The sequence below is a fragment of the Octodon degus genome, unplaced genomic scaffold (assembly GCF_000260255.1).
Source record: "Octodon degus isolate 3935 unplaced genomic scaffold, OctDeg1.0 scaffold00058, whole genome shotgun sequence".
Lineage (NCBI taxonomy): Eukaryota > Metazoa > Chordata > Mammalia > Rodentia > Octodontidae > Octodon > Octodon degus.
The window spans coordinates 234,443-259,526 of record NW_004524634.1 but is presented as its reverse complement, the minus strand read 5'-3'; the positions used below and the strand labels follow the sequence as shown (position 1 = coordinate 259,526).

General features: G+C 44.6%; 1 protein-coding gene across 1 annotated transcript in view; it reads right to left on the bottom strand.

Moving 5' to 3' along the window:
- Nucleotides 1-25,084, bottom strand: part of Antxr1 (anthrax toxin receptor 1) — a 236,553-nt gene that overhangs the window by 55,975 nt on the left and 155,494 nt on the right. The window contains exons 13-16 of the mRNA XM_004634035.3: nt 22,853-22,948; nt 6,895-6,936; nt 1,557-1,652; nt 460-627 (exon numbers count right to left, since the gene is read on the bottom strand). Of these exons, the coding sequence (XP_004634092.1) occupies nt 460-627; nt 1,557-1,652; nt 6,895-6,936; nt 22,853-22,948 (402 nt within the window). The remainder of the gene's footprint in view (nt 1-459; nt 628-1,556; nt 1,653-6,894; nt 6,937-22,852; nt 22,949-25,084) is intronic.

The window sequence follows — 25,084 nt, the reverse complement described above, 5'->3', positions numbered from 1 at the left end:
CCCTCCCCTCCCCTCTTCCCTTCTCTAATTCTCCTCCTTTCTTCTCCCCTCCCCTCCCCTCCTTTCCCCTCCTCTCCTTTCTGTAGGGCACTAAACAGGACCTTTGCATTGAGCTGCATCTACCCACCCCCTAATTTCTTTCTTCTTTCTTTCTTTCTTCTTTCTTTCTTTCTTTCTTTCTTTCTTTCTTTCTTTCTTTCTTTCTCTTTCTTTCTTTTTTTTTTTCTATTTTGAGACAAGGGTCAAATAGCTAAATTGCTGAGGCTGGGCTGCATCTTCTAATTCTCCTGTCTCAGCTTTCCAGAGTGCTGGGATTACAGGTGTGCACCACAACGCCAGGCTAGGCTCCAAAGAAGATTTTAAAGATTGGAGATGTGAAAAGAGAGGTGGTGAACAAACATTTGCTCACAACCAGGAAGAACAAGATCCAGAGGGAATTTTGGGTAGGGAGAAACACACCTTGATCGGAGAGTACCACTTGCGTGGGGAAGAGGGCCTTCGCATGTTGTTGTTGAGATTCCGAGGCTCAGGGAATTCATACTCCTGTTCAGGCATCTTTACCCTTGCATTTTTGGCCTTTTCCAGTTTGGCACCTTCTTCTGTAGAGCCCTTTTCTCCCCAACGAACCTAAAACAAATACAATATAATAAAATAACATGACAAAGTAAAATAACCTGCTAGAGAACATGTGTGAGAAGTACATGCCTGATATGCAAAAAACATACTACCTAACCCACAATTCCTTTGGGTTTTGAGGGCCAAAATGTGGAAAAAAAGGAAAAGGTGTGAGAGAGGAAAGGGTGAGGGTGGATGGTGGAGAGAGAGAGAGAGAGAGAGAGAGAGAGAGAGAGAGAGAGAGAACAAGAGAGCCATGTACACAGATACTTTGGGGAGTGTTATGGTTTGTGTCTAGTTGTCTGCACCCAAATGCCTCATGTAGTCATGGGCAGGCTTCTAAAGTTTGTGATTAATTCCTGATCCAGTGTTGGGATTATGGGTATGAGGGCTATCCCTGCCCTGGGGCAGATAATCTGCATACAAATGGAAGGAGGGGCTAGAGGCTACCTAGCCAACACAGCTGCTGCTCCTCCCTTTGCTCTTTGCTGTTTCCTACCATCATGAGCTGCTGCCTTCTGCCACGTGCCACTCTGCCTTGGAGCCAGCTGAGTATGGACTGAAACTCCACACACTGTGAGCTAAATAAACCTTTTCTTCCTTAATTCTGGGTGTTGGGTATTTTGTTCCATCAATCAGAGAAAAGTAACTGAGACAGGGAAGAAAAGTCCAGGCAGTGGGAAGCATGGGCAAAAGTACTAAAGGGTCAGACAATAATTATGGATTTTATCTCTGTACGAATAGAAAACACTGAGGGATTTGAGTGACCTGCCCTGACTGATGATAGGTAAGAAATGGGGCGCACAGCTGAAGGCCGCACCTCCCACCTTTCTATCTTTCTGCCCCACACTCTGCATCTCCACCAGACTTCAAGTGGGTTGTCATCAACTGCTTTGGGAGCAGCCTTCATGAAGACAAGTGTGCACTGAGCTCCCTCTTACCTCCATCCTTTTGATGCCCCCGACGCCTCGCCCACCATAGTAGGAAGCGTCGACTGTGGGCCACTTCTTCTTAGGCAGCCCGTCGTCATCTTCTTCCTGCACAGAGATGGCAACATATGGAGGACCAACCGTCCTGCCCATGCCCATGCAAGGGACACACGCAACGCTGGTACAGCCGATCACCTAAGCTAGATCCCAGTGTTGCTCCTCCCTGGGGCCCTGGCCAACTCATGGACTCTATCCAAGAACATTTTCTTTATCTCTAAAAGCAGTACTGGCAAGTAAGGCTGTGGCCCAATGCTGGAAGCTGTCTTTGACTTTTCTGCTCTTAGGTAAGGTGCTTGGGTTGGATGTGTCCGGTGGCACCTCAAGAGGCACACTTGGGGTGGGGTCATGTGTAGGATCAAGGGGGTGTCCTGTGCAGGAAGAAGGGGACAAAGACTGGGAGGACAGCAGAAGGGAGATTAGGGCCAGAGAGGGCAAAGCAACACAATAAAATAATTAGCCCATTAAGACTGTTGGAGTCCAGTGCTGTGCATAGGATAGGTAGGCTTCTTAAAAAATAAAATAAATTAATATAGCTTAAAAGAGTGTGATCACTGCAGATTTATAGCATTCTAGTAGTTAACATTTGGTGCTCTTCTCTGTCTTTAAACAGATCTGTTCTTCGCTGTGGCACTACAACCTCTGAAAGCAGAATGGATTTTGTATTCTGAGTGGACAGCAAGTGCTCAACAAACAGGTACTGAATAATCATGATAATCACTCCACTGAATTCCTGCAGTCCTTACTGTGGGTGTCCAGCCACTGCTTGGAGTATTCACATGTACTAACCATTTAACCTTACAGCTGGCCAGTGAGGCAAGTAGATAAATTCTTATCTCCATTTCAGAGGCTAAAAGTAGTGAGGCTGTGACTTTGGTCACCCAAGTTTTGGGCAGGAAAGCTGGCTTTGAGCTCAGGTAGCTTCACGGGTAGGTTTTGGGTTTTGTCCCTTTGTGTTCTGCTTTCCTAAGTCATCTAATGGCATCGGGTAAATGCTACTTTTCTACTTAATCGAGGGACAGTCAGCTATAATTTTTTTCCCCGGTGTGGTGGTTTTCTTTTTACTCTGTTGGAGATTTGCTTTGAGTGCAGCAATTTTTCAAAAAGATGAGATCCCAGCTGTTGATTCTTTGAAGTATTTCCTGTGCATGTGCAGTTTGGTCTTTGTTCCTGAACTCTTTACCTACCCCCTCTGTCTTTAAGATTTCTGCCTACATTTTCCTCCAGAAGATTTAGTGTTTCTGTTTTAGTATTTAAATCTTTGATCCATTTTGACTTCTCTTCTCACTCCTGCTACCTGATAGTTGTGATGATTTATGATTACATGATATGACAAGATAAAACCAAAACCTTAAAATAATATTATCTCAGAGTATCTTTAAGATTTAAATCCAGGTTTCTTTCGCTTCATGAGGTCAAAGTAAAATCTAATACATCTTACAAATATGGTTCCCCTTTATCACAAGAAGAGGATGTGGTAAACGTCTGGGCATGTAGATAGATGAAATGCGGTTCCACCAAGCTTGAATATCTCTGGCTCAGGGAAGTTTTCCAAAAGAGATAATGGAAGTTTTATTTACTAAAACTGAACACAGTGGCAGCAGGAATGTAAAAACAGTGAAAAGAAAGTTGTTTTCTTCAGTAAGAGACTAAAATGGTGTCAGGAGTCTTTCTTCTTCTCCTTCTCCTTCTTCCTCCTCCTCCTCCTCTACCTCCTCCTCCTCCTCCTTTTTTTTTTATCTATTTAGTACAGAGTCTACAGGGTCTCACTACATAAATTAGATTTGTAGCAATTCTGTTTTCAGCCTCTCAAGTGCTGGGATTAAAGGCACCTGCTACCACTCCCAATCTCAGTCACCCTCTCAGTGTACCCTGGCGGTGGGGCCAGCACCGCATGCCTGAGGATCAAACCCCGTTCACTGTACCTGCCTAAGCATGTGCTTTAATCCTCTGAGCTGTCTGGCTGGCCCCCTTCTTCTTCCTTTTTAAATTACAGGAGGGTAAACCCTATAGATCATCTAATTGGGTCTTTTTGTTGCATAAAAAATGAATGTCAGACCGAGAGCAATGAAATGATCGATAAAGGTGAACTTCTGGTGTGGTTTCCTGATTCCTTATCCAGCCACTGACAGAGCTTTCACACTTTTAAGTTCTTACTTTTGAAGAACAACTTACAATTTACAATTCAATACTTTTAAACCTCCTGAGTGCTTAGTTATAAGACATAAAATGACCAAATCGGTTTCCCGCTTTCCAGGCTTCCTTGTCCCCACCCCCAATCTCTCTTCTCTGCATTAGGCGAGGCCCTGGAAGGAGTGCAAGGCTGTGGCCACACAACAGGAAATGCCTAGACTTGAGAGGGCTGTTCCACATGCTCCTGATCCATCGAGCTGTCCTTTATAATCCCTGACCTGAGCTTGCCTGCCAACTTCAAACAACAGCAAAAGTCAACACAGGGACTCAGGCTTTGACCAACAGGAGAGTCAGAGTTTCCTCTGCAGTAAGCATGGCTCTGTTTACACGTTGTGCAGACCGGAGGGTTTTGCAATCCCAGGAAGAGAAGGGGATTTCGGATGTGTCTTTTTATTTAGGCAAAAATTATTGAGTAAAATCACAAAGCCCGTAAGGGTGCTCAGACAATGGGCAGCACCTGAGGGTGAATTTCTACATCTAATTAAGGGAAAAAAGCTTCTTAGAAAATTTCTCCCTCCACTGCCCTTGAAGGGTGTGTGTGTGTGTGTGTGTGTAATAGAAATCTTTAGCTTTTTCTCTGTAAACACAACTTTGATGTCTTTTTAAGGTTGTTAGAAGACAGAATCTGCTTAGTCAAATTGCCTTGTATGAGCACATCAGCAGGTAGTGAGCAGAAAACAGTGAATCTGTGCTGTGCAAAAGTGCCGTGTGCCCCTGGGAAGATAGCCAGCAAACTCTCTAGTAGTAGGGGGTTAGGGATGGAAAAAACGTGTTTAATATTCTTCCAGAAGTTATTTGTTGCCTGCACTGTGTTGTCACCCAGCTCCAGACGTAAATAAAAGTCCCTACTAAGATGGCCTAGCGCCAGGAGAGCCTCAGGGGAGTGTAGGGGTCGAGTTTGCCAGATAGCATCTAAAAGCGGCAAGGAGTAAAGTCAGCAATGCCTGGGAGAAACCGCAGCGATCAGGAGGCAGGCTGGCTTCCCATTACAGGAAGTTTTGTTTAAATGTTAAAGGATGTGGTGGCCCCAGACGTCCAGTTGACGTTTGGTGACATAAGTGGCAGCGCATTCCTCAGGTCTTTCTGACCTGCTTGTCCTCAGGCAGACCTGGGCATGCCCCCAGGCACAGCGTGCTCAGGAAGAAGCATCTGGAGAATGAATATGAAGCCTGCTGCCCTCCTTTGGTTAGCCCAGAACTGGGCTGCTCTTGTCCTGTCCTCAGGCAATGAACCTTTCCGTGTTTCCCAACCTGATAGGCTTTTTTATACAGCCCTATGTTTTAACATTCAGGATGCTTGGAAAAGGCTTTTCTCCCTTCTTCTGTCTGCCCATCATTTAGATATCATTCAAGATCACACAGTTACTAAGTTACGGGACTTTGATGTGAACTTGGACCTGACAGGGAAGCAGACTTCCTTTACCTGGGTTTGGAGTCTGCAGCACCTGCAGCCATCCACGAGGCGTCCAGGTGTGTCAGGAGCCCTTCCTTGAGTGGTGGTATCACCCACCCTCCAGGCCCAGGTGGCACGCAGACAAGGCCCACAGCTCCTTTAAGACTGACATGAAGATGGCTGCCTATTTTCTGTGCTGGTTCTGTGCTGTGGTGTGTAGCTGTTCTTTAATTCTCTTTAGGCTTATAAGCTAAAATAAGCCTTTACTTCTTTTAAGCTGATTATCTTAGGTATTTTGTCATAGTGATGGAAATCCATCCTAATTATTCTAACCTCATTATACCTCAGCTTTTCTTATATGAAATGAAGATCATGATAGCATATCTTTGTTCTAGGGATGTTGAACGGTTAAATGAAATAGTCTAGACATTTTCTTTGGGAGTCTGAGAGACAGCTGCACATAACAGAAGCAAAGCCAAGCTGGAACCATGCAATTCAAATGTGGTGTCTTCTCTTGAAGGATTAGGACAGGCTTTTGTGGACGTAAAGAGCATTTTGTCTCTCTCCTCCTTGCACAGAAATGTAATTTCCTCCCATGATTTCTGGGCAGAGAGTTAGCATTCCAACAAGATGTGGTTTAATTGATTGCAGCCATTAAATCCCTTGGCTTATATGCATTTGGTTCAGCACATAAGATGCATGGAATTTTAAATTTAATCATCTGCTTTTCTGTGTATAGGAAACTTAACAAAGACACTGGGGAAGTGAAGAGTGAGGGGGCCAGGCTGGGTTTGCACACGAAGACTCTAGGGTGGAGGTAAAAGCAGGAGACCTCATCAGTCTGTATTTTAGTGCACTGAAGTTTCAGATCTCTACTCTGCCTTCCAAATTGGTGAGTATTGCTTGTAGGGAGTCCAGCTGTCCCAGAGGAGGGAAGCCAGTTGCCACGCACTCCTACTCAGTGGTGATCTTTCTCATGATTAGCGTTTGATGATGCCACTGTATTCTACCCAGGCCATCGGAACTGCTTAGTGGCCAGTTTAATGGTAAGAGTCTCTGAGAATTTTTTTTTTTTCTTTAGATGATGAGTATTTGAGAGCAAGGCCAGGATATTAGCATAACCTCCTCCAGCACAATGTTTTTATTTCCTGGCAAATCTTTAGGTAATACTGTTTTAAATTAAAGGAAAAAAGAAAACTTTAGCATCAGGCCATCCCTAGAACCTATGATGGCTTGGACAAAGTGGCAAATCTGCCCTGATCAGTACATGTAAAGTGTAAATATGCAGGGAGAAGAGAACCCTAACATGTTTGAGAGGAAAAATCAGATCCTCAGAGCTTCAAAAAACTGATAAGGAACATTTATTTATTTATTTAGCGGAACCAGGGATTGAACTCAGGCCCTTGTGCTTGCCAGGGAAGCACTTACTCCACTGAGCCATCTCCCTGGCCCCGGAACATTCATGTTTGCATCTCAAATTTTATCTTTGTGGGAAGAGATCATCCCGTCTTTGCTCGTTGCTTTAGCCCTGTGCCTGTTCATTCTTGGCCAGGACAGGATCAATACCTTCACCTCCTGCTGCTTGATGTGCAGTGGGGTTAAGGCCCTGCTTGCCTGGGGACTAAGTGACCCAGTAGTCAAGCCAGCCCTTTGTACTGCTCTGCTATTCTATGCAAGCATCAGGCTGCACCCTGCTCTGGCTACTTACCTCACTCTCTTCAACAGGGGGTGGAGGGACTTCCTTGATGATCTGAAAAGGAAAAAGGAAACAAATGTCAGTGTACTCAGGACACAGGCTTTCTAAAAGACCTGCCTTTAGCAGTTGCCCTGCGCAAGGCACACTTGATCAGCACCATGATCTGTCCGGACAGAGCATCAGTTAGTTTGAGCATGATCCAGCCTGTAGGATCCTTTCTCACTGTTGTAGTTTTGTATAGAAAACCTCTTTGATGGGTAACATTTTCATCTCTTATTCCAGGTAGTTATTTTGCAAATGTATCCACTCACACATGTATTCACCCAGTCATTCATGCATCCAAATCTCTCACCCCTCTATCGAGCCATCCAACCATTTACACATCTAGGATGGGATGTTTGCATAGTGGAAGTTCAGAAGGCACTAAAGGGAGGAGCTAGGTACAGGCCATGTTTAGGGAACTGGAAGTCCTTAATCCATAGTGGAGCCCATGGACAGAGGACATGATGGTGAGGTAGACTGAGTCTTAACAGAAGGCAGAAGAGGATGTATCCCTAAGGATATTTGTCGTGGCACTGGCATTTAGGGGCTCAGAGATTTAAATAACCTTATGATTAGATTGCAGCTGTTTCATCTTAAGGGCTGAACAGAAACATAGACATTGTGGGTAGGCAAGTAACTGAGATCCCCTTGTAATCCATGAGAGAATAGATGACTTAAAGGAGGACAGGAAAGGAGGTTGGATAGGTGGCCAACTCTTTTTGCCAACCTTTATACCACTCATGAAATGAAAGCCTTTGAAGTTAGTTGTATTTATGGTGTCTTATGTGGCAGCCTGGCCACTATCTTCTTTGATTCACTACATCCCAAGGAATTTTCCTACCTTTACTGAGAGATCATCAGAATTTTGGCCCCTCGTGTGCTGTGTTTTTCTTTAGAACTTCTGCAGGCTCATCCCATATTTCTGGAGCTCTCAGTTTCATGGATGGTTACTTCTACATGGGCATTCAGGCATTCTCCTTGGACAGACAGCCAAGCTGCCTGTCTTGCATTAAGCTCCTCCTCATCTTTTCTTACTAAGCACATGGATCCTTTGATTTGATAATCCTGAGGCTCACTAGAGTTCTACCGTCCATGGTTGCCACCTACCCTACTATTGTCTACAATGTATCTCTGCGTGAGATAGGTTACCAGTCTCAGCCAGTGGACTAAGGCTGTGGACATCTGAAAGGATGGTATGCAATTAATTGGAGAGGCAGAGATAAAGGCCCCTAGAGGTTTTGAACTACCATTTCATCTGCCTCCACTTCCTGCTGCTGTGGGAAGCCACGATTTTGCTCACCCACTCAATCTTGCCTCAGAATTTCTTCAGAAAATCTCAAGAGATGCTCAGTATTGATTTTCCACCATCCTACAGGCAGTAAATTATTTTAAAGCAGGAAATGCCTGGAAGTGGAAGGGAAGGATGAGGAACAAAGGGACAGAAATTGAAAATGAAGGAAAGGGAGCTGGAGGGAGAGTACAACAGGAACACGAACAGAGGCCCACCAGGGTGTGGTGGGCAGTGTGTACAGCAAGGTCCCTGGCTAGGAAGAGGTTTGGGTTGGAGCAGCCATGCTGTCTTTGTGGTGCTGCTAGCTACTTTCCCCTGCACATCTGTCCTATGTGAACCCCAGATCTACCTCCCCTGACTGTCAGGATTTCAGAGGTCTCTTAGGCTCCCTGAACTCCACTGTCATCTAAGCTGAGTAAGAACATGGACCTCACAGGAACAGAGCTATGACAAGCAACCAAGTGTGACACGGGCCTGGCAGAGAAGAGGTGCTCTATGGGTGGTGCATGTTATTAGCACTCCCCTTTCCATTTTGTCTGTCTCTTGCCTTTATCCCATCTTTTGGAGTTTCATAAAATAAGTGAGACAAGAGAGTGGTCCAGAGAGTGGCCTAATAGTGACTAGAGGTTTCAGGGAAGTCAATAGCCACATGACATTGTTAGCACATGACATCAGCCAGGAAATGTAGCACCAAGTGGCCCAGCATTCTGAACAACCCAGCTGTGACTTTCCTGCATGATTTAGTCTGTTAAGTATTTATGAGTTTGTTAGGTACTTACTGAGGATCTACTTTATATCCTGCAATGCGCAAATTGTAAGGGCATCTTGAAAGATGATGCAAAAATATGTGACTGATGGAATATTAATCAAAGAGGGACTAATTTACAATCCAAGTTCTTCATGGACACAGTGGAAACATCTCAACTTTTGAAAAAAATACCACTGTGTTCAAACAGAAATTAGACCCCTCCAAACTGGCTTCACTGGTTGGGTATCCCAGCTTCAGTCAGCAGGAATAAAGAAGCTTCCTCACTGCTTTAAGCCCAGGCACCACTACCTTGCCCTGGGGACAGGAAGCCGCTCATCTATAGGATGATAGGACATCTTTAAAGCTGTGCCCCAGACAAACTGGAAGCCATGAAAGGATTGTCCCAAGCAGTGAATTTCTTGTATGTAGGTCACCCAAAGGAATGCTCTGAGTACAGGGTCATGCCACTTGATTCACTGTTTCAATGTTTCACCATCAGGAGGTCCACAGCCCATGTACCCTAAAGAGCTGTTTGGGGGGTGCAAGCCTGCAGCACTTCTGCAGCTGCATGTTCAACCGCACCCCTGCAGGTTCCCCTTAACACCTGCTGGTCACACCCATGGCCATGGCCCGTAAACACAGCTCCCCTCAGGAATCATATAGAACTGGCAAGGTCCCCTCCTTGGGCTCTCAGTTATGATTTTTTCTTAATCATTATTAAAAATTAACTGGATACCTGTTTCCAAACAACCTGACCAGAAAGTTGTCATTCCCAACTAGACTGAAAGCTGGCCTCAGCTTCCAAGCTCTGGCTGGGTTTGGCCTACTTTCTTTCTTGGTACATTACAGGAGGCTCCTCTTGGTTATAGGTGGGCTCTTCAGCTCCTTCCTTGTCAGGATGGATGCAGAGAAAATGGATAAAGTTAAAAAGATACAAAATACTTAGAAGGAAAATATCACCACAAATGTGTTTATAAGTATAACAGAGTAGAACCGAATGGGAATATTGACACAGCTAACCCAGTGACCCCATTTGCTACCACTATCTTTAGACAGGGGGTGGTGTTGTCAGGAAGTGACTATTTCCCTCCTAGGGGTTGCTGCTCAGGGAGCCAATTTTGGGACTTGAGCCCCTTAGCACATATTGGACTGATGATGTAAAGAGGGCAAGAAAAAGCACAATGGATGAAACTTTTGAATTCTATGGGTGTTGCTTTGCTACCTGAGAACTTCTTGAAACTACTGTGAGCTGGGAGATGTCTCCTCACACCTTTTATCAGTGCCTTTAACTCTGATTTATCCATCTACGTTTAGGAAGACACAACAAAGGGTCCAACGTAACAAGACTGCTGTGTTGACCAGGAAAGGCTGGTAGAATCTTATGCTATTGAATCATTCCTTCTTGGGTTGTAATGGATTCAGACCTATGTACGTGGCTATTGAAAGTGGCAGTGGTGAAGATGTGGAGATACAGCATGGTGTGGACAGAGCAGAAAGTTCACAAAAGCCAACCCTGGTGACACTTGACAAGTTCAACCACGGTGGTTTGTGAAGCAAGTTTAACCCCTGGGTCTCTATAAAGCTTTCTTGAATTTATTTTATAAATTAGAAAGATGAAGTAAAGCCCCTGGTAAGTTTATTTTGCTTAAGTTTTTTTTCCTCAAGAAATATTGAACTTTTGGCCCTGGCTGCTGTGTTTGCCCTGACAAACTCTTTGTTATGGTCTCTTACAATGGAATGCAAATGCAGTCTATCAACAGCCACACTGGCTCATGGGCCAGCCCACTTATAGTTGAGGGTCAGGCCAAGCTGCTAGATAAGGGGCAGGAGGATGCAGGCCAGGGTCTTCCCCCAGGCCCTCCTGCTTTGTCTGTTTCACCTTATTGAGAAATCCTCCAGCATGATCTCACAGTTCTTCTCCTCTTCTTACCTGCCTCCTCCCTCAGTGACAAGAATTGGTTATACACTAAGCGGGATAAGCTCCTGTAGACAGTTATTCATCTAATGGTATTAAAAGTGGAACTAAACAGAGCTCTTTTCTTGTTCAGTTTTAGTGTTCAAGTATCTTTTGTTTGCTTGCTTGAGACAAGGTTTTGCTACGTTGTCCAGGCTGGCCTTGAACTTGGGGTAATTCTCCTGCCTCAGCCTCCCAAGTGCTGGGATTACAGGCATGTGCCACCATGCCCAGCTTTCAGTATCACTTTTGGGTGAGCTATATTCAGGGAATCTCTTCTAAATTTTATACCAATGCCTCAACTCTCGCTACAAAGGAGTCACTTCCCTGGCACACAGTGGAGCACTGGCTGTCCAGAAGAAAAGCTTAAGACAACTACAACACTAATAAAACCAGACACTTTCCCTCATTCTAATTATCTCAGTGGTTTCAAGCTTCTCAAGCATCAGAGTCACCCAAAAGATTTCTTCAAGCCTAGATTTCTGGGCTATATACCCAGGTTGCTCATTAGCAAGTCTGAGTCACTTGAACACTTGAGCTTCTAACCAGTTCCCAAACAAGCTGACCCTGCCGGTCGGTTCTCTTTTTGAGAACCTTGAAATTGGCTTATTACTAACAGCTCTACATGCCAGTTAGATACCTAGGAGAGATATGTTTTGCTTCAGGTCAGACATTCCGATGGCTGGCCTGCTGTGTGTTACTTATAGCAGGGTAGAAACAACAACTTTCTTTCATTCTAGTAGCAATGGTGTCTAGCTCTGTTGCCTAGAATGCTGGGTTCCCCAGGGCCACCTCTGTCCCATGGCAGGGGAGGGATATAGTGTGGTGGATGAGACTCAGCTCTGCTCACAGGCACTGTCTAGGGCTCATGGCAATCAGAGCCCACCCACCAGGTGGCCCTCTGGGAACTAGGGGCACGAATCCAACTTTCTGCTGCCCGCAGTACTGGCAGTGAACTTACTGAGCAGTGTTTGCCCGCAGCAGACATAGGTATAATGGGTTAGCTTTTACCTCTGCAATAGAGCTCAGTGCTCAAGTGCTAGACCAAATGAAGGTATGTTTTTGTAAGAAAAAAAGTATTTCTGAGTATTCAAAATATTCTGACCTCTCAAGTAAGCACTAATACACGATCTGGGATTCACTTCTGGTTTCTCAATCCTCCATCTAAATGTTTCCTTAGCAATGAAGATGCTAATGGTCCCAGGTGCCAAAAGTAGATTATGATAAATATATGGGACAGAAGTGGGTACATCACAGGAATTTCCCTAGTGTCATGGGCTGGGCTTACAATTGATTATGTTGTTTTACTAGGCATCATCGATCTCCCTAAAACCCAAGCTCCAAGTGAATTCGCTACCCTGTGGATCAAGATTCCACTTTTCAGCTTTATGTCATGAACTGATTTCCACGAAGGCTTTCTAGGTATTTGAAAACCACACTTATGGTCTCTGTTGATATAATGAAAGTACGTAACATGTGAGTCTGTGTGTATGATAGGTAACCTGGATGATAAAATTACTCAACTGTAAAACTGTGCTAGTACAAAGTAGGAGCTTTTTAAAGGTACAGGAGAAGCAAATGTGTATTTTAGGTTTTGTTATTGTGATGGTGGTAAAATTCACATAACACAATGTTTTATTGTGAGGTATTGAAGTGTGAGGAGATGCTATTTGCTGTCACTGAGTAAAATCAGGGGAATGTGAAAGGGCTGTGGACCTGTCAGCTGTGATGGGGAGAGATATGCAAGATACATGCACACTGCGTTTGCTTGGTCACTTCTGCTTGTGCCCTTGCATAATGCAAGTACAGGTCACACTCCCAAGAGTGTGCTCTCTCTCTCTTTTTTTTTTAATCATAGAAGCACTTGATATAGTATCCTCCATATGAGGGTGTTCTGGTTATAGACGCTTGAGGCTGCATGAAGCAGGAGAACCTTCTGCTTGTAGAAGAGAAGCTTGGGAAGGAGCAGGAGAGGACAGGATGCTGTGAGAGCCACAGGTAAGAGCAGCCCAGTGGTGTTCCCTCAGAGACCCTGCTGGGGACGAGGCGGCAGAACTCAGGAGCATTCATTTGCTTCACGGAGGGCTAGAGGTATGTGAAGAGTGTGGTGAACGCTGAGAACACCACGATGATGCTTTTATGGCTTTTGATCTTTCTTTGGAACCACACAAAGAGCTGCTTTTTTAAGGCAAAGAGGAATCTAGCAAAACAACAAAAGCCAAATTTCTATTTTTAGCCAGTGCAGAAGCAGAAGGAATGACAGAGCGGTGAGTCACAGCCATCCACCACCTCCGTGTTGTGTCTCTGCCCCAAGGATGGCCTTCCTTCCGCCTCGTCACCGGAACTCCAAGCAGCAGCACTTGCCCTCCTCTTGTCTACAAGGACACTCTGCATGTTTATTTTTTTTTTTAAAAATCAAGATAAATGCCTATGTGTACCACAGTATTTTTTTTTTTTATATTAGGAATCTAAAGTTTTTAAAAGAGTAGATTTTAAAATTGAGCTTGCTATTCTTTTCAGTGTGTTGTTTCCATAAGACTGCACAGTTCTGAGTGTTCTACTCTGGGCTATCAGTCCCATGATTTTCTTGTACCAAGATTCCATAATGAAGAGATATATTTAGGGACACACACGTAGAGAACTTGCATAAGAATATCCACCTGAAGTTGTTAACTTTGGAGAACCCGGGAAATACAACTTTCAGGGGCTGACTGCGTCTGACTCTGGCCTTCTGTTCATTCCTTGTGCATAGTAAAATCTCAAGTGTTCTGAGTAATAATATGCCTTGGGTTTTGGGATATTTTACATTGGAGATCATGTGTTGTTTGCATTTACTTCTGAAATCCCATAGGCCTGGGTGGAGGGACCGAGCTGGCAGATGATTCAGAACTCCTCTTGAAGATGCCCAAGTTCCCCCAACTATGACCACTTCTTCTCTGCTTACAATTTGAAGAAACCCAAGCACAAATTTGAACTCTTAACTGTTGGGAGGTTACAGCCCTGAATTCTTAGGGATACACCCATCAAGCCCAGCCTTTCACTCAAAGATCTTGCTTCAGGAAGAAGACTTGATTCCAAGGCCCAAGCTTTTCTGAACTCCAGAGAGGCTGTTACGCCAAACATCTAGGTTGCCGAACAGGAAAACCATTGCTCTGACTGTGTAGGAGCCGCTGACCATGAGAATTCAAGATGCTTTTTTCCTTTGTGCTTGGAAATTCTCCTTGTTTTCCTGTGAGCCTAATTCTGCATTTAAAACAACTCTTATTTTTGTTCTTGTTTTGCTAGGTAGTCAAGGGCAGCTGACTTTACACATGATTATTTCCTGCATGCTTTAAGGGATTAGTTTACATAAATGATGTATTTAGATACCAAGCATTTTTTGGAGGCTTTGATTCACAACATTGCTTACCCTGATCTCTTACAGTCAACTGAGCTGCTGACTCTCTGGCCTCATGGTTCCCTGCATGAGGAACAACCATCATAACAGAGTTGTGTAAAAAATGAGAGTTGCACCACAAGAGAAGCCACCTACTAAGGCCTTCGCGGAGGGCAAAGGGGCATGTTTTGTGTTATGCTCTGGCCTGGAGTTCTGATCCCTAAAATTTACATGTTCTTTTAAAAGTCAAGAACTCAAGGGAAAATGGCCAACTCAATGTGGAAAACATCCAGTGGGACAATGAGACACTCGTTGACAGCAGATCAATGAATCTTCGCAGTCTGTACACTGACAAGTTCAGTAGAAAACTCATCACTGATTGGGTGGGTGAAGCTTGGCCCAGCGCTGCCTGTATTCAGTACTTTTACACTGTAAGAGTTTAATGAAGGCTGGCGCCAAGGGTGTCAATCTGGAATGAAGTACAAGGAATTTTCAAAGAAATGAGATCAATTTTTTTTTTTTTTTGAAACTCACATTCCTAATGGTTTTTGGCCTCTTATCTCTTTTCCCTGAAGCTGGGACTATTTAAAATGCCATGTTTGTCAATATCTGAAGTGAGAGTCAAGACAGGAATTTTAACATAAGTTGATAAGGCCTCTGTGACTGACATGGTTATTTAAAAAGAACAGCTGTGCATATTCCCCATCAGATGACACAATAGTGTCACTATAAAGCTCTGTCAAGTGAGATAGCAAAACAAATTCATGAATTCAGAATCCCTGAGGCTGGGAAGGGAGTGATCTGCCCTCAGCCTGAGTTACGGGCAAGCCGATCCCAGCGGCTAGCAGTGCCAGTTGGATCTGAATGGGACACACAGGGAGTAAAGACAATGTGGGTGATACTCACAGTACTTTCAAGCTTTTTAGCATTGATGTAGACACTGCACCCAGGAACCTGCTCTTTCTGCTGCCTCAATACCCTCTAGCATTGTGTTTCTCAAGTATACTTTCAGGATACCAGTGTTCGTCCACACAGCAGCATACCGATAGCTGCTTGTAAGGGTTGGGTAGAATAGGCCAAGGAACTGTTGCATGATCAGAATTAAGTCTGGAGGCTTACAGTACAAATCATTCCACTAACTGCTTTGAGAAGTCCTGCAACAAGACAGCTATTCAATTTAATTTAATGTTGCCTTTCAAACTGACTGCCTAAATACTGGATAGCACCTCTTGTTCTGAAGTGTGCATATTCATTTGTAGGGTACCACTGTCTTGTGGACAGAGTTTGGAAATACTGCCCCTGATTTTTTCAGTTAGTTTTGATATGTAGCCAGATTTGAGGACGAGAGGCCAGGGAGCCTTGATAGAGAAGAACAAGTTCTATTATAGAAGGTAAGAATGGAAGGAAACAGCCCCAGAGATGATATGGCTCCAATATTCTAGTTTTTCAAGTGAGGAAATTAAAGTGAAAGGATCTGCCACCCATTTCTTTCGCTGACAGAGGAAGAGGGGGCATTAGAAGCCTGGGGTCCCTAATGATGCTTGCCACTTTCCACGTCATGTCACTAGCATAAATGGGGATGCATACATGTGTGTGTATGTGTGTGTGCCCGTGCACTGCCTTGCAAGTGGTGAGGTCAGCTCAGCAGGAATGAAGGCGCCATCAGGGAAGATGAGGACTGAGTGTGTGAGGCATGTGGAGCTCAGGATGAGAGGGCAGGCAATGGCAGAGCTCTCTGTGCTCATGAAAAATAACCTTGTAAGCAGCAGAATGAGAAGCGTCCACACAGGAAAGGGTGGAGGCTGGAAAGGGATCAGAAAACACATCGGTCTAGGACCAAGACGCCTGGTGAGGAGCTGCCTGTATGAGTCCCGTTTTAATAGAACAAACTGTCAGCAAATTCCTTTCGTTACATTAGGCTTGCTGGTCTCATCCTACAAATCAAATGTTATGCCTAAAGCTGAGGAGAGCACTATTTAAAGCCTTGATTATTATTTCACCTTCAGGCATACCAGGTTCTCAATTTTTGTTTCCTGCAGTCTGTCATTGGAGATACCCAATTGGCTGATGGGTTAAACTATCCTTGAAATTCGGTAGAGTGGATTAACGCAGTCTCTTACATAATTCTTTGAAAACTGTTCATAGAGACCTACACAGCACTGACAGTGAAAGAGAACAGGATTTTGTTTATCTAAGGAAAAGTTCTGAATGTACACACACGATCCTTTCCTAAGAAACTGAATAAAGATATTTGCTCTTTTTTGTACAGAATTGTGATTTGATATGACCTAGATCAAATGGTATCTTCATTAGTTGGATTGCAGGGGAACTGCAACTTTATAGCTGGATTTGTCTGTCTTTCTTTTTAACTGTGGTATGTACCACAAGACATAATACTGTTTTTTTTTTAATATTGGTTTTAAATATACAGTTCAGTAGTGTTATGTATATTCACATTGCTATGTAATTAATTTATAGAACTTTTTCATCTTGCAAAATATACCAAGATCTTTTCACTGTGATTCCTGATATATCATTAACCTACCAATAAAGGACATATTTCCATGACTTCAAGAAATAGACAGTTTTTTGTTATGTATATTTGAAACATAAACTTGCTTATCATAATATATCTAAGCTATGACATATAATAATACAAATACTCAAGAACCTTCCATCCATTATATTACAATCAGATTGTGGGTGAATTCTTTCTGTATCTAACCCCCTCTCCACAAGATGACTCAATTTTTCAGTTTAGTTTGGAAACATAAATTATGTACTAGGCCCTGTACTCTATTTTGGAACTAATTACTGTGGCTCGTGTCTCCTTGCTCTGGAGTTCATAGTATCTTGGGAGAAACAGACATGTGAATGCACAGCTTGACAGTGTGACCAAATGCCCCAGAACAGGCATGAAGACAGTACTTTGGAAATCAAAGGAGGCAGCAACTAATTCTCCTTAGGTAGAGGAAAGATGTGCAGGAAGCCCCTGAGACAGAGAGTGGTCAGTGAGCTGGGCTTGGGAGAAAAAGGAATTGTTGATAAAGAAAGATGAAAACATTTTAGCAAGAGAAAACAAGAGCAAGAGATTCAGTAAAGAAGTACAAAGCATGTTAGCTATCCTCAGAGAGTGGGCCTGGAGATGGTCCTCCATCCACTTAGCTGCCGGTACTCAGGGAACTTTGAAATATATGTATGGAGTACAATAGCACTTCTGCTATGTTCTGGGGGATGCATGGCCTTAGATTCCAATAGCTTCAGATTTACAGGTTAAGATAGACAGCCAAGCAGACAATAACAACAGCCTTTACAGGTTAAGATAGACAGCCAAGCAGACAATAATAACAGCCTTATCAGTGGCGTGAAGGACAAGGCATGGTGTAGTGGGAGTCCCTCCAAGGAGGCTAGGGAGAGGCAAGACTGGAGAAGTAGGGCCAGGTTAGGAAAGGACTGTGCATACCATATCAAGGAGGTGGCACTTAATTTTAGAGCCACTAAACTGTCAGGAAGATTTTGGGTCATGTGTGGTGGTATATGCCTGTCATTCCAGTCTCTGGGAGGTTGAGGCAGGAGGATAAGAGTCAGTTTGGGGCCAGCCTAGGTTACACAATCAGTTCAAAGCCAACTCCAACTACATAATGAGTGCGACCTTGTCTCAAAAAAAGTTATGATTGCTGTTTTTTTTTTTAAAGAAAAATTCTACTGTTGCTGAGAAAGAGAGAGCTCAAGCAGGGGAACCCTAGTTTAAGGTGATGGCAATCATTCATCCATTCCTGCTTCCATTCCTGCATTCATTCATTGATTCATTCACTCATTCATCCTACAATTATTTATTAAAGCTCCTGCTGAGAGCCAGGCATTGTGCCTGTGCTGGAGCAGGGGTAGGGTTGGATATGATGGGTAAGATGTGATGCAAGAGAGGGGAGTGCAGTGAAGACAGACTGCAGTGGGATGAGCAGCGCGACAGACAGGAGACAGCATCAGCCAGCACGCTGCAGTCTCTCATCTGGGCAACTTGGAGGACAGTGACACATCCATTGATAAAGGGCAAGTATAGTGGGTAATGTGCTGAGTTTTCTTGGGGACATGTGGAGGTGAGACGGCTGCCTTTCAGACGTCTGGCAGGCTCCTGGAATGTGGAGCTTCTCATCTTTGGAGCCATGGCCTGTAACGTAGCTTAGCTACACTGAGTACCTGAAGTAAGGAGAATTTGTGGTACTTCCCAAGGACTGTGAGTAGAAAAGAGGGCCAAAGACAATCCTGGAGAAGGAAGAGCAAGGGCAGGCAAACGAAGGACAAACAGACAGATCAGAAAACAGTACAGATATGTACAAGAGGCAGCAGGCATGAAATGAGCAGAAAGTTTAAGGGAGCAAGGGAACCGTGCCTACTGTGGAAGGAGCTGAAGTGTGGTAAGAACTGGGACCACAGGGAGTGGGAGGTTTCTCATGGGACAGCCTCTGTTGTTACGGAGGTAAAGCAGGTTGTCCATTGAGGCTAAAAGGGCCTTGAAATAGGACGGGGATCTGGACGGGGATCTCCAGGAGAATGGTCAGCCTGGGGAGGGATTCTTACTGGTAAGATGAGGGAGAGTTTGCTAAGCGGTGCTGGGCCTTACACACGTGCATGAGCCCGAGCTAGCCTGCTGGGGTGGTTCTCTCCTGAAGTGACCAGCATCTCAAGAGCAGGGACAATGCATGTCATTGTGCAGGCCTGAGGGCAGGGGTGGGCCAGCAGGGGTGGGAGACAGGAGTGGAGGATGCTCTGGAGAGTGTTGCCCTGGAGGCAGAAGATTAACAGGTTCGGCAGGCATTCATGCTGTTCTCCAGGTTTCTGAATTGGAGAAGCCTGTTCACTTGCTAATCAGATTCTATCTTGCTACCTGCTGAAATAGACTAAGGACAAACTTTGCCTGTACATGAAGCTACCAGGCTGTCGGGGCTGCAGGAGGCCATCCGGGACACTGGTTGGGATGATGGTGAACTCTCACGGCTGCCGGTACTTTCTAGAACAGTGCAGTACTCTCATATTGCTGATTTCCCAGTGAGATTTTTTTTTTTAACATATTCAAGCCATTTATAACGTTTACTTTTTTAAAAATACATTTAAAATTTTCCCTCTGCAATAAATTTCTCATTCATATTTCCTTGTCTTCTCTTTAATGTTCAGTTCAGAGATGTCAATAACATTGGTCCAAACTTGTGAGTAGATGTTGTAGAATCGGCATGGCCTAGATATCTTGAAGGAAAGGGCTTTATTTATTTTTTAATGCTGAAACACCGACCCTTGAATTTTCATTCTCAAAATGCAGATGAGCCCAGAGTGCCTGGTCCAATGCCGATCTCCCTTGTAATGATGGAGTTTCTGTACTGGTGACTACATGTAGGACTCAGAGGTACCAGTGGTATACCTGGGGTGCAATGGCAGTGCGGGGGAGCACTACAGATCTCCATCCAGAGTCTGGGCACTTATTTCCATCAGCTACTACTGAGAGATTATACTCCCCTGTGCTAACAATAAGTTAATTCAAGTTCTATTTAGCTGGAATCCAAGAGCTCAGATGAGAGTGAAGTTCTTTAAGAAAGGCCATTGCTAGGAAGGCACCAGACTTGGCCTGTCTCCTGAGAACACCATCGCTCATCACAAGGAAGCAAGTGACCAAGCCGGGTTCATCAAGTTCCAGAGCCCAAAACATGGAGGAGGGGCTATTTTTTATTGACATGAACAGGAACGTTAATCTCCAGGATCTTCTCTCATAAAGAAATCCTTTGAGATTTATAAAATCAGACCACAGTAAGATATTTGGGCACCTTCCAAAGCAATAGGGACTTAACCAGATAAAATCATTGAAAAATATTTCGAAGATTGCAAAACTGTCTGGCCTTGGGTGATGCTACTTCCAATAATGAAAGATTTCTTTTGAGAAACATTTCCCAATAATATATATATATTGCATATCACATAGTAAAGCAATAGATTCTTATTAAAATAAAACACTTTTTATACATTAATTTTTATCAGTTTGCCTGTGACACCAGGGCTCTTACTGTCTTTATTATACCAAAAGAAACCCTGAGACACAGAGGGGTTAAGTACCTTATCCAAGGTCAGATAGCTAGTAGTTGGTAGAATACTGTTTGGCTGTTCTATTTTTCTAGCTGTCCCTGTCCAGAGGGACCTTGATAATAATCAAAGAGCCTAGGAGAGCAACAGTATAGTAGATGTTCTGGTGTTCTGCTTTGCACCATCTCTCCTCAACCCATTCTTTAAGAAGCACTGCAAGGTGTTTGTTTTCCCTTCAAAATTCTGAATTTGAAAATGTGTTTGTTTTTTAATCACCATTCTCCTTGATATGTTTTTTTTTAAATCCACAGAACAAATGGTTGAGTAGCCTTAAATACTTAAAACTATATTTAACTCCTGGAGCAGCTGCAGTGGGAATCTGTTTAACATCTTGGTCGTGTTAGTCTGGTGGACAGTACTAATTGACTCGAGACTTGCACATCTCCCGGGTCTGTCCCTGAACACATGTGTTCTTGTCTGTCTCAAGTCATTTCTTTGCGGAAGTTCCTGCCACATGGTCCCCATCCTGGCTGGGCTTCTCATTTGTCCATTTGTTGTCTCTCTTCACACTGTTATTTGAGGCCATCTTTTCCTCCTTTTCAACTCCAGGCCTCTGTGTATCTGTGGTCTTATTTCAGTTCAATTCTACCCACAGACCTGAGTTCCTTGCCTGTGTGCTGAATGTTTGTGCTTCAGAGATGCAATGAAGAGAAGCCCCTGTCCCTGAGAGGCTCACTGCCATCTCCCCTGCCTGCCCTGCTCTGGAAGAATGAAAATGTGGGGGAGAGAAGATACCATGGGTGCTGAGCAGTGGGCACTTTAAACTCACTGGGTGTTATGGGGCATGGTTGGGTTCACATGTAGGCAGGGCATAGGTAAGAATTTGAGGTGTCAGAGGTAATGTTTTATTCTGTACTTGGATATTGTTTTATTTGGGCCTTTTGCAGACTAGCAGTCAAGGAAGAGAAATAGACAGCCTGGCATCCATCTATCTATCTATCTATCTATCTATCTATCTATCTATCTATCTATCTATCTATCTACCTACCTATCCTCTGGGCATGGAAGGATGTCATAGGGTAGCTTATTCTAGGCCCCAAGCTACCTGAGGGGACACTAGCAGCAGCAACATGGTAGTTCAGATGAGAGTGCCCTGGAGGAGGCAGGTGCTTATTGATGTAGCTAACATGCTTCCGCCAGGGGTAGGGACACTCAAAGTGTGTCCAGTGAATGTTAGCTAAAATTGATGAAATAAAGGTGGGTGCCTCTCTTTACGGTTGACAGTAGAGGCCTGAGGCACTCCCTCTGGTGGACAGATGAGGTGGTGTTGGATCTAGAGGGTCCCTTTCAGCTTCCTGTGCTTAGAGGCATGGCTTGTGGAAGGTGATGGGATTATGGGGTCTGTAGAGATGGCTTGTTATTGCATGGGAGAGGTTTAGTTTAAGGTGGGTTATTGGGGATATGACCAGGATGAGTATGCCTCTATCCCAGCTCCTTGCTCCTCTCTTTGTGTCCTTGCTATCATGACCTGAGCAGCTTACCTTCCTGAAAGGTCCCTCTACCATACCACTGCAGAGTGTAACTGTGAGCAAACTGCTCCTCCTTCCGGTACTTTTCCTAGCCATGATAAAAGTGACTAAGGTGGTCTTAGAAGAGCATCAGTTCAGTCAGGGTGCTTTAGCAAGTATCTGTGTGCGTGTCCATGCATGTGTATCACATATAGACATACAAGTGTTGTATATTTATGACATGCTGAGTAGCACTTTGTGACAGCAGGTAGGTATTGTGAACTTCCCCTTTTACGGTTTGTGTCTGTTTGATCCCTCAAAGCCTCATGCTGTCATTGGGGCAGGCTTCTAGAGTTTGTGATTAATTCATGATCCAATGCTGGGATTATGGGTGTGAGTGTTACATCCACCCTGGGACAGAGAGCCTGAATACAATATAAGGAAGAGAGAGGCTTGCTGGCTGCTACAGCCGCTGCTCTTCCCTTTTTGCTCTTGCTCTTTGCTGTTTTCCACTGTCATGAACTGCTGCCTTCTGCCATGTGCCACTCTGCCTTGGAGCCAGCTGAGTATGGACTGAAACCTCCACACACTGTGAGCTAAATAGACCTTTCCTTCCTTGATTTTGGGTGATGGGTATTTTGACCAGGCAATGAGAGCAAAGTAATTGAGATATCCCCTATGCATCAGACCTAGGTCAGCCTCTCAAGTTGTCCTTCCCCAAATGGCTTTTATGTGTATAATTACAGTGCCGTAATTGATGGTACCCTAGAGCTCCATGGTGTTTATGTGCAGCCTCACACCCTAATGCACACTGCTAATGACACACAGTGGCCAATGCTAGTTTGTGCCCATTTTGTATATACAATGTAAACAAAATGACAATTTGTCTTTCACTGAGATAGCTCTCACACCTTTTCCTCGAATGAGTGGTCCTACACACTTCCTGTCCCCCTTTCCTTGCACATCCCAGAGTCGGGGGACTTACCACGGTGCAGCAGAGGGGCCAGAACCACCAGAGCAGTGCCAGGGCCAGGAGGAGGAACAGGATGAGCAGGGCGATCGCCAGGATGGAGCCATCTGACTGTGGGTGGAGAGAGGTGGTCAGCAGCGGTAGTGAACTGACCATGCCCAGGTTTCCCTCCCCAGCTCTCACCAATAGCCTGACTAAAGATCAGTTTGCCAAATGCATGGGAAGCTCTGGCCATCACAATGGGCTAATGGGCCCATGAACTCTGTTTAGCCAATTTTCAAGGGAAATAGATTCGCCTTTTCTGGGAGGCCCAGTTCTTCCCTTCGAGGACAGTTCTGAAAGACTTCCCGTATACAAAACAGAGAGCAGGCTCGAAGATGGCAGGCCTGCCTTTCTGCTTGGAGAGCTTGGTCTCTCTCTTGGTGACAACCTCCCGCTCACAGTGCTGGATACTCTGTCCAGAATCTACACTGATTCAGGAGAACCCTAATCAGGATTCAGCCTGCTTCTCCAGCACATTTCCCTTGGGCGCATGTAACAGACTCCAGCCAAAAGCCCTGCTGGAATCTCAGGGAAGGGGCAGGATCAGCACTTCTGAACCTGAGATGGGAGGGTGTGGTGGCCGAATGAGCACAGCAGTCAGATCAGGTGGCTGTGTGCAAGCCATGAAGGGAGGCGCCCAAGACCAATTTTACAGGTTTCCAAAAGTGCTTAGGCTAGCCCTGAAAAGAGACAAGGTTGCTGTGGCCTGAGACAGTTGTTATATTTTAGCAAAAGGAAGTCTGTTGGGTAACAGCAATCCACGCTTGCTGATTGAAGCAAACCAGTTGAGAACCCGGATCCAAGTGTCCACCCACCTCCCTCCAAGTGACCGGGAGCACAGATGGACACAGCCTTCCGAAGGGCATGGTTACTATGAGTATAGAAGGCCCCCTTTTGTGTGAAACTCTGGAAGCTGCACTTTTAGCTGAAGAAAATAAGAATATTTGCACAGCTAAGGATACTAATGCACAAGGAAAACAGCACAAATGTTCAACAGTTAGGGAAAGCCACATGGTGTGTAATGGGATCGCCATGCAATTAATCTCTATGTTTATATTATAGTGTCAAATCATACTTAGAAGATGTGGGAAAGCATTCCTGGTATAATGGGTGATTCTGTATATGCGCAAGAGTGGGAAGACAGAAAAATGTCTTCTCTGATATTCACTAAAGCTTTTTTAAAAACTGATATTTACTAAAATATTAATACAGTTAGTGATGTATGGTAATTCACTTTAAAAATACACATCTCTTTTAACATTTCATAATGAGGAAATAAACTATGAGGTTGTTCTTTAAAGATTTCCACATGGAGTTCCTCTTGGGGAATAGTCTGGGGCTCAGGGATTCTCATTCAGGTCAGGGAATTTCTGGGTTTTACAGGTGGGTTCAAGTGGAGAAAAAGCTTGTGGCCCTTTGTAAATGACACCCACAATCTTCAGTGTTGTTAAGAAGACTATAGATAGACCAGTGTTGTTAGGGAGATCATGGAAGCCCAAAAAACACCAGGTTCTTGTGCACATCCTCTAGCCCCACTGCCCTTACAGAGGGAGGCTGGGTGGCCGGTCCCCCACTATACAGCAGGTCAGTGTCAGAACTGGGGCATGACGCACTCTGAGCTCTCGGCAAAGAATACTGGAAGTGGTTTAAAGGCAGCTCTTAATCCTTAGAACTCCCTAGAATGTCTTTGACCCCAAAGTCAGGGAACTAATCACTCTTGGCCACCAAACAAGAACTAAGGCTTAGGAATGCCCAATGACTGTCAAGGGGATGCAGCCCCCAAGTGCAGGTGCAGGGCTGGGCAGCCCAAGACAGTGGGTGGGACGACCCAGGCTGCAGGATCCTGAACAGACCCAGAATGCAGACCCTGCGAGTGAGTGAGACAACCTGGGGCCCTCCAGATCCTGAATAGACCCAGAGCGCAGGCTCTGCGAGTGAGTGAGATGACCGAGGCCGCGGGATCCTGAATAGACCTGGAGCGCAGGCCCAGCACAGAACCCTTCAGCAGAACTCCCTGCAAAGAGGCTAGAGGCAAGAACCACCCAGCTGATTCAGGAGCAGAACATCTTCCCAGAGAGACACAAAGGGTTGAACTCTAACGGCTGCAGCAGAAAGAAGTGGAACACAGCAACCAGATCCAAACAACACCCACCTGGAGGAATCTGAACTTTGTAGATCCGGACCTGGTGCTAAGGTAATAACTCT